At 42.4% G+C, this 9,700-nt stretch overlaps 3 protein-coding genes across 3 annotated transcripts; 2 read left to right on the forward strand and 1 right to left on the reverse strand.

Moving 5' to 3' along the window:
- Nucleotides 1–542: 542 nt before the first annotated feature.
- Nucleotides 543–746, reverse strand: PHALS_06562 (uncharacterized protein; the record flags this gene model as incomplete). The annotated part of the gene is made up of 2 exons (XM_024719870.1): nucleotides 543–667; nucleotides 695–746. 2 exons carry the CDS (start codon nucleotides 744–746, stop codon nucleotides 543–545), a joined length of 177 nt encoding a protein of 58 aa, XP_024585126.1.
- Nucleotides 747–1,862: 1,116 nt separating this feature from the next.
- Nucleotides 1,863–2,133, forward strand: PHALS_06563 (uncharacterized protein; the record flags this gene model as incomplete). Its single annotated transcript, XM_024719871.1, has 2 exons — nucleotides 1,863–1,928; nucleotides 2,002–2,133. The coding sequence occupies 2 exons, from the start codon at nucleotides 1,863–1,865 to the stop codon at nucleotides 2,131–2,133; spliced, it is 198 nt and encodes a 65-aa protein (XP_024585127.1).
- A 3,037-nt stretch (nucleotides 2,134–5,170) lies between these two features.
- On the forward strand, nucleotides 5,171–5,462 carry PHALS_06564 (uncharacterized protein; the record flags this gene model as incomplete). Its single annotated transcript, XM_024719872.1, has 2 exons — nucleotides 5,171–5,333; nucleotides 5,407–5,462. 2 exons carry the CDS (start codon nucleotides 5,171–5,173, stop codon nucleotides 5,460–5,462), a joined length of 219 nt encoding a protein of 72 aa, XP_024585128.1.
- Nucleotides 5,463–9,700: the final 4,238 nt, after the last annotated feature.

Genomic DNA, 9,700 nt, shown 5'->3' on the forward strand with positions numbered 1-9,700 from the left:
AGAGGCTCACCACAGGGATAATGTGGCCAAGGCAAGCTCGAGGCCCCCCGCACTGGGCCTCCCCAGAGGCCCCAGCCAAGACGACGGATCGGGAATCTGGACTAGACGGTCGTCGTCTGATCCTGAAAGGGGGACGGGTGGCCTGCGCCTGATTACTGGTATGGACGTTGCGGTCGAGGGCCCCAGGGTTATGGTCCAACACGGGGACAGCACGGTCGAGGAAAACCGGCCCAGGCAACAACCTATGGTTCCGAACCATCACCCAGTCAAGGACTTCCCAACAAAATCCAAGTAGAAACTGCGCTCGAATTAGCTTCGAGACACTTAAGTAAGTTTGTATATGCTATTCGATGTAGGCATAGAGAAGTAAGTCGTATTTCATAATACAGACTACTTGAACACGGCCAAGCTGTCTGAAATTCATAAAGAGCGATCAAATCTTCACGCCCGCTTCTTTTATCATATACCCTGCTTTCAAACTTGTCGACTAACACTGCAGTGACATGTGTATTTATATACATCTCGGACACCCCTTTGCATATTCAATACGGTGGTGCCTGCCGCAGCGTCCTTCCCAAAGTAAGGCAAACACCATTAGTGAACGAATTAACACAACCCGCAGTCTTAAGCACTTGCTCGTCCAAACCTTGTGAGAATTCTTTAGCTTCTTATGCAGACAAAATTTAAATCATACGCAACATCGTCCAGACGGTAATGTGAGTTTCTTCCCCTTGTAGAGTTCGCATTGAACAGTTTATGCATGTCACCAAGGATTGTTTCTTTACTAATATCAACGATTAAACACGAGAATGTTTTCTACCTTGAGAGCCAGCCTGTACCTTCAATTTGCGCAGCAGGTGCTTGTGAGCCAGCTCACGACCCTTCTCGTCCTTCGAATTCGAACAGGTTCATCGTGAATTTGCTGAAATTCAAAATGAGACTCTTAAGCTGCAAATTGGGCGAAATCATCTGTCAGAACGACATTTTCCAATTGCTCCGCAAGAAGGTTCGTAAAATGTTTGCTGAGATCTTCAAAGGTCAATTAACGCTGCTACAATATCTTGATTTGCCCGCGATGAGCGCTTTTCCACTATCAGAGTATCTCAATAATTTCCACATCCAGCCTATCTCCGCTATAATACTCTCGTGGAGAGTGCGACTGGGTGGTTGAGATTACTGTCGATCACGGAGATCGGTCGACTCGTCCTCGTGGAGAGAAGTAGTTGAGCAACATTTCTACAGAAAGCACTGGTGCAGCTATCCATTGGACTCTGACACTTTGGAACCATATCAGGTGCTAGAGCTTGATGTATTTGATTGTGCAAATATATCGATTCGAAAATCGAAAAGGAGAAAAGTCTGACAAGGATTCCGTGCCTTCTTTTTTTCAATTAAAATAAGGCATCAAAACCTAAAGTAAGACTCTTAAGACCTAAGGGCCATCCAAAGCCTACAGCCTCCGGCGCTGGGCCAATCCGAGGGATACCGCAGCAACGACAACTGGGTCGAAATTCTGCCTAGACGGTCATCGTTTGAGTCCAAAAAGGTGACAGGCTGCTTGAGCACAGTTTTCGGTCTAGATATCACGAGAGAGGACATTGGGGTTAAAGCCCAACACGAGGGTAGGGCGACCACGAATAGTGTCTTCTCCATTGTCTCAGTATCAGTGGCTAAAGGATCCTTGCCAGGGCTGGGGTGCGACAGGCAGCTTGAGCCCGACTTTTGGTCTAGATGTTACGGTGACTGACCCCAGGGTCATGACCCAACACGGTAGTGCAACCTAGGAAAGTGTCATTGCCGTCGTCTCCACAACAGGGTCGAAGACTAGAGGATTGTCATCAGGGCCTGAAAGGGTGTCAGGAATGAATTTTGCAGTAGAGAACGCGACCTGGGCCTCTATGGACAGCAAGCATTTGGCGGGCCAGGAGGTAGCAAGAGCGACCACGCCCGCTATCATAACGCTTCAATTTTCTAAATAAGCCAGCTGCAAGGGTCACTAAGACGCTAGCACAAATATTACGCCTGCCTTCAGCAATCTTAAGGACCCCGAATTTGGTTTCCAGCTCTCCGGCGCTAAACGTGGCCCATACGCAAGCCAGCTCTGATGCAGGCTTGCCTACCCAATGCTGCTAATTTCGACGTGTATTGCTGTACATTTTGACATCATTCAGCTCCCCAAACGTAGGCATTAATACCCAACTTTTGTTGAAGTTACTACGATCAAGGCTGTTCATGGCCAAAAGGGCCTCTCTTGCTCGTTTAGCTTGAGGTCCCTTTCATGAGCACCACAGCACGATGCGTGTCGTGCGGGTTAGTGCTTAATACGACAAGCCTTGAAATGAGGCATCATGGTGTAAACAAAAAGGTTCAAAATAACGGAATATGTGTTTTGAAACCTCTTCCGTATTAAAGCTCCCGACACTACAGCACGTGTTTAGTTTGACCTGAAAGCTGTACAGATCGTCTCATTCATGGAACACAGCTCCATCGTTATTTGCAACAAATCGTAGCCGAAGCGACACAAAAGCTCAATCAACACTAGATTAAGCCAAGTTGACTTACACTTTACCTCAAAGGTATACGAAAAACATGTTGCCATATTATGTGAGATCTGTACTGACGCTTGCCTTGTCAATATCACAATTGGCTTAAGTCAAACAGGTGTACAGAGAATTTGACAAGATAACACTATCGATACGAGTCATTTTTGGTAAAGACGATCTCACTCTGCGGCTGAATGCTGGCGAAACATCAACGCGACGACGCTTTCATGTTTTTTTGGAAGCTGTAAGTAATGCCCAATTCATAACAAAGGCCGAAGCGTCGTATTTGACATGTCATGATAGAATTATAAGATCTAAAATTGATGCGCTCATTAGAAATTCTTATGAGGCCTCCTATGTTTCTACCACTCAGTACCGTTTCGTGTCGTTCATACGAATTCGATAAAAGGCTGTGTCTTGTCGGCCTTTCCACAGTACTTGTGAAAGGTTTTGGCCAGACCAAACTACCATTTGCGATAGCGGTAATGCCCGAATTCGATAATCTAGTCTTGACGAAACCTAGCCGTTGATAATACTCCCTGGCAAACGATTCCAGGAATTGTAATGTGTCAGCGGCAGCTACGCAATTGTCCTCGGTGACTATTTAGGCGTATACAGTCAAGCGCTGCACACAAATGTTTGACGTGAGTGTCCATATCCGATTCCTAATGTTATTTCCGACCATGAACGATTATATTGTAGGAAACAGTCTGTTTATAGGCGCGATTGAGCGTGATGAAGGGCTTACTAGGCATTCAGCATTACTGGCGCGCTAGATCGTCTATGGACCACCATCAGCCATTGCCAGATCATTCATACCAGTGAATTTACCGCAGTGAGATGGAATCCACGGCCAGTTATAAGCATGTGATGATAATAGTTTTCTTAGTCAGTAGCACTACACAAGATCCAGCGAACCATTCCTGTTCATAGCACATTCTTTACAACAATCGGCGTTTGTATTAAAAAAATGCCACTTAAGCTCGTTTAAAGCATGTACCAATTTCACCTTGCCGTTAGTCTTCCTGGTCAAAAGGTCGACGTCATGTGTAAGAATTTAAGAAGTTATATTAAATTAGCTTTGTGGTTTACTAAACCAGAGCTTCTTTGATGTCATACAAAAAAACAGGCATCGTATTTGAAACGCAGTCATGCCCTCCTCAAATTAGGACAAGATGGGGAGTCTCATGTCACCACATCTGATTTACCTTCAACTAAGTTGAAATATGATTCCCAAGAGTTTTTAATGATATAGCCTTCTTCACTCTGTGGGTGTCCCAAAACTGGACTCATCCACAACGAATATAGTGACCGGCTTATCCTTCACAACTAATCATACTACATCGATGATGAGAAATACTATTTTATCCAAATGAGAGTGTTCGCCGGAGGCAATGCGGCGAGACTTGCACCTTCAGCGACTACCCTGATAACTTTACTATAGAATTAAAAAACTTAAGTTATCTCTGACCGTGAAGCTTCACTGCTTACACGGTAGTGCTGAATCAGCAGTTCGGATATATCACAATAGGCTTAAGTATTCGTTGATAAGTTTTAGCAGCTAAACTGACTTACATTACCGCGTCCCAGCAAAAGACTGTGAGCGATAGTCGCTCATTACATTAAGAGCTCTGTCACGGATGACCGCAACGACAGCTTTAAGCTGCCATCACATCAGAGGTCCACTCTAGGCCATGGAATGCAGTCGTTTTTCTGTCTTAGCAAACATGCACTTAAGAAATGAGATAAAAGATCGTTTTCTGTATCATCCTGAGACCGAGCATGGCTACCACTTTTACGTTACCAGATCTACTCCAGGCGCTTACCGATGCCTCAGCTATTTTTCCTGACCATGTGTTGCGCCAAAAATATCATCGCTGTGCACGCGCCAAAAAGCACTTTTGCAAATGAGGATCGTAACTCACCAAGGTTCATCAAGAAATGAATAGTATCTGACGTTTTAATTTCGAGCTAATCCATGAATCATGGTTTTCAACTCAATACATACTTAGAACAGAAAGATATCACTTTTCCAGGTGCAGGACTAGACAGCACCCTCACTGTCAAGTCCTTACAATAAAGTTCACACCTTCATCGAAAGACACAACCAGCGTACTGTGTACTGTTTCAACAGTAGCGCGACGTACAAGATCACTCAGCGCATATAAAATATATCAGCAATTCGGAAAGTTAATGTTTATGTTTAACAATCATAAAGTGACAATCCACATGAAAGTTGTACTTCACACTTTAATGCGGCACGCAAATTTACCTTTTAAAATATTGTACAAATAAACAGGGTCTAACAAGCCACATCTGTGTGAAGAGTCACTATGAACATTATAACTGTTAAAGCGATAACGAGGAAGGATCGGTGCAATATATACTCGTATTTTTTTTGACATAACTCGGGCCACAGAGACATATCTAACAAGTGCCTCTCAGAATTATCTACGACAGAGTTTCACAACCTACTGTTGCTTATCCAGGATAAGTTTTGCTCGCATTAAAGTATCACTAGCATCGAAAATGATCAAGTGATATTCCGATGGAAGTATTACCGACTACAGAAAGTCCTTTAGGGCAAAGCCATATTGTGGTAATCGTTAGGTTCATCCCGAAAAACTATGGAACGAATTTTCTTTTTTCTTCACGAGAAAAAAGATACCATGGATTGGGCTCTAATCCAAATTGAAAAGCCGCGCTTTGCGCTAGTGATATATATAATAACCGGTCACGCAACTAGCATTAACGTGCATTTTTTATTAACGAGAAATCGAGACTCGGACAGTAAATGTCGCGAATTTTTGTACTACCTGAAAAGACTTAGCGCGTCGGTCACAATACTATTCTGCTCATTCAGTACAAACTGGTAGTCAGAATCGTTTATGGGAGAAATGTCGGCTAGAGCTGTTTTGAGATGAAACAGTTACCAATTTTATAAAGGGTCGATGTAAAGGTGCAACTACGCCTCAAATTTTTCGCGTACAAACAATTATTTAGGAAACGGTCAATTGTCGTATAGCGTTCAGGGCACAGCATCACTATCCAAGCGTCGATTGAATTATGAAATTTGTATCGTTTATGCGATCACCAAAGTACTTGAATTTTAGCCAAGCATGATGATTGTCATACATCGTACGACGAGGTTGACGGGCAACTTGTATGGGTTTACGTACAAATAGAATACGGTCTTTTCCAAACGTGAACTTAAAGGTCTAAGGTATATAAGAATCTTATGATCTCAACTGTTAGGTTTACTTTTATGATTCGGTCAGCTAGAATGTGCCACAAGTATACTTTTCAAAATAAAACTAGCCGTAAAGCTAGAAACTGACGAATTTTGAGAAATTCACGTTTTCCAAAGTACCATTAAACAGCTCTTAACTAGTATAGACATTAACTATGATCGTAGTACTTTACCATGATACTTCCGTGCTTTGCTTTGAGTCCGATGGACAGAAGGGTAATGTGAGCGTAATTCAAAAGAGGGATGGGATTCATGACAATTTTCTGCAGTCATCCGTGCCCTATCGGGAACCCACTGCAATCACAATAATATTGGATTTTCAGACACCTCGCTCAAAGTATGGACTTTGAGGGCACTCCTATCCAGGAGTTTGTTTCACCCATTATACAATCTAGTGCCGGCTCTCACAAGCAAATTTGACATCAGCATTTTTCTGCTAAACTTGCTTTGATGGGTCAGCAATTTTTCTGGCAAATGCATTTCCTGTGCGGAATTCTTTCAGATAGTTATAGCGATGCAGCCAAGAAATTTTCCAATCATAGCCTTTACAATAGATTCACGAGTCTCTATCTGATACTCAAACAGAAAGCAGTTTGTGTGTAAAGAAGCCCTGTCGAATAATTTGCTTCGTACTTGTTATCTGTAAGAAAAGTTGATGACCTCACATTGTTAAAAACCATCGGCAATTTTTGCGGGAATTGGCTCCAATCACCATGATAGTATTATAACAAGCGTTACAATTTGGGGCAACACCGATTAGCCGCAGAGAATGATTTAAAAGCCTTTTTAAGGACTGGAAAATCAAAGCCAGCCTAGCACACAGTACTTTACACTTCCTCAAATTTGTAGTGATATATTGAGAAGAAAACCTCGGCTAGATGAACATGCCCATTATCTAACCAATTAAATATTATTACCGCATTGAGTGATAAAAACAATGCAAGCGTCTCAAATTTCATTTCTTAGCGCTATCAATACGAGTAACGAGTCAGACGAAGCTCATTTAACGATTATGATAGCCTGATGGCCATGAGGGTGCAAATTAGACTTCGTCTTAGATGTGTTGTTAAGCGCGATTAATTGGCATTTTATAGTTTGAGAGCTGCTATATGACGCGACATATCCGCTTGACATAGAACGAGTTGTTCTACTTAATACAGCCAATACTCAACACTGAGCATGAACGAGACCCCCCTCTACTGCGAGGCTATCTCGTTAGTAAGCACGGCTCACTGCAAAAATTATGTTTATAGCCAATAGATTTGGAAATGCTTAACCTCTTATCAGTGCGTGTGTGGTACCTTTATCAATGTAGGACATTTTCATATGTTTGAATGCCTGTTGGCAGTTTGCCGGTCACGCTTGAGTATAGACAGCCATACATTCCTGAAGATACCGCCTGCAATCACGTCACTGAATCTTTGTACTTATATCAAGAAAATTACCGTTATTGTACTTTCAGTGACACGGTTATCTAGCCTAACTACTGCTAGACAGAGTTGCCACCATAGTTTCCCGTGTCAATCCGATGTGAACGCAATTTGCGCTTTACATTGAATGAATTTCCAGAGATCTTAGAGCCAGGTTAAGCTCTAGGCATACGCAGCATAATGGTATGCTTATACCGTGATGGTCAAAAATCACCGAAGAGTGAACGGTGGAACTGCGACCTTGAAGTGATATTTTTTAGTTGAATAATAATTTTTTTGGAGGCTTAACGTCATTTTAAATAAAATACTCAAATATTCTCTGGTCCACCCGACGCCTTCACAAAGTGGTATGGCGCTGGGGCTGTCAATTATAGTTGACTCATTGTATTACACGGCTACAATTATAGCGGAATTGATGCTTTCATTTAGAATGATTATGCGTCATGTGAGAACTTCGTGACGCTGTAGTTCAAAGTTAGCAAACTCAAAGGCAATATGCAGAGGCCAAAATTAGATAGAATCACTACAGCTTTCTAGTTGGTAAGAACATTCGGAAGCAATAAATCGAGATACTTGCAAAGTGCCGAAAGATTTAAACCATGATATTGGATTCTTATCATGGTTTCACTTTACGCGTTGAGATACTGTCGTATCTCAACGCGTAAAGTGACACCCCTAACATCTCGTGTTTATGTAGCTTATTTGAACTGTGTCTAACAGCAATCAACGTCCATCCGGGCGCAGAGGTATGCTGAAAACGTATTAACGTCTCAACTACCACTGTAGTTTCATTCTGCTATAGCGTCCGTTTAAGATTAAACTTGCTTGGATAGCTTCAACCCAATCAAATTAGTTGTTGCCGTTGAAGACGTCGTTTGTCAGGCGACTAATGCTCTCGATTGAGTGGGACAAGACTAATAATTAACTTACCACAATTCGTGAAATTTGCAAACCTAAAAAGAGATTGCCTTGCACGAATCCGACGCGCCGGTCCTGCGTGATGGACATCGTGCGGTCAGATACTTTGTAATAAATCTGTGGCAAGGGGCACTCGTCAGAGTTATATCCAGTATTTGGCAGAGTGAAGGGGTTTATTCTATGTATATCCTGGCCTCTTTGCTGTTTATGATTTGTGGCACACTCTCCAAATTAACCATTCTTTCGAAAAATGGAAAATCAAATAGTGCAATGTGTTACTCACAAGCGATTGGGAGCCGAATTTTACCAAGATCAATATTCGATTGATTTTTAGATAAACCTTCTCACTAAGGTACATGCAAGCTTCTGCACAGCCATTTGGCGAGCTCAAGTTTCCGCCTCGTCGTCATTGCCATACTTTGTACTTTGCAAAATAAAGCACTTAACGTCGGTCCAGCTGGATGTCTGCTCTGCGACAATCAAATTTAATAACCCCAAAATAGAGCGATGACAATCCATCCTCACTCAATATCAATTTGAGCGACATAATATGAAGAACTCTCTGCCAGGGTCAATACCAAAGTAACACTCCCAATTACTTGTATGGACAAATGTCGATTCCGCAAGTGGTGCACCCAAAAGCTGAGATGTGGTGTCGGAAAAAGTAGACATAATTCACTTTCTTGCTCATAAATAACCTGCAAAAGTCAAAAGGCTGTGCCGCATCGTGCAGCTTAGTCGGATCAGGACGATAAAAACCATACACACGAAACACAAAAGCCGTTATCGGCTTTTGTGTAACGAGAATTACCCGTCCGTATACACGTGGTCAATGAGGAAGACTTAAATCGGTTAACACGCCCCACCGCGTGTTGCTCGCTTCCGGCGAGCCGTCGATTTACGCGAACGAGGAGGAAAATATGACTAATAGGCCGAAAACCTTTCCTAAACTGGTAAGTACCTCCAGTTCTGATAAAACAGTATTGCAAGATATATAGTTGGTGTCAACCACACACAAAATTAAATATTTAAACAACATGTGTAATGGGACTGACCCCATCACATCTTGCCATTGATCGGAAATGTGCTCTACGCATTCACGCATGATTTGAATACATCGCAAAAGGTCTAAAGTCAAGCACGTGCTTCCTAAATTTGATAAGTGAATACTTACTGTCAAGTAGCTCCTAGTCATGAATAGAAAACCTAGCTGTTAAAACTCAAACACGATCAAGCGTTTATGACTTCTGGTAACTGCCTGAGTCAAAGCACCGCGTATCGCAAGAGCTAAGGCTTCACTGATGAAGTAAAATAGACAGTCGATTTAAATGAGGCATAATGGATGCATCCATGATGCTTCTGTCACCGCTTTAAAGGCTGTCTCTTCAGACGCATTTCAATACTTTCTGACATTTTTCTTATCGAGATTGGTGAAGGGTGTTCGTAGTTTGCGATGTAATAATTTAAATAATTAGCCAGGTAAAACCACTTCTCCAATTCATTTTGAGTCAGATCCGCTGACCAATCCACAACGACTCTACCCCCCCCCCCCGAAATTC

This window comes from Plasmopara halstedii (assembly GCF_900000015.1).
Source record: "Plasmopara halstedii genome assembly, contig: Scaffold_3060, whole genome shotgun sequence".
NCBI classification, from domain to species: Eukaryota; Oomycota; class Peronosporomycetes; order Peronosporales; family Peronosporaceae; genus Plasmopara; species Plasmopara halstedii.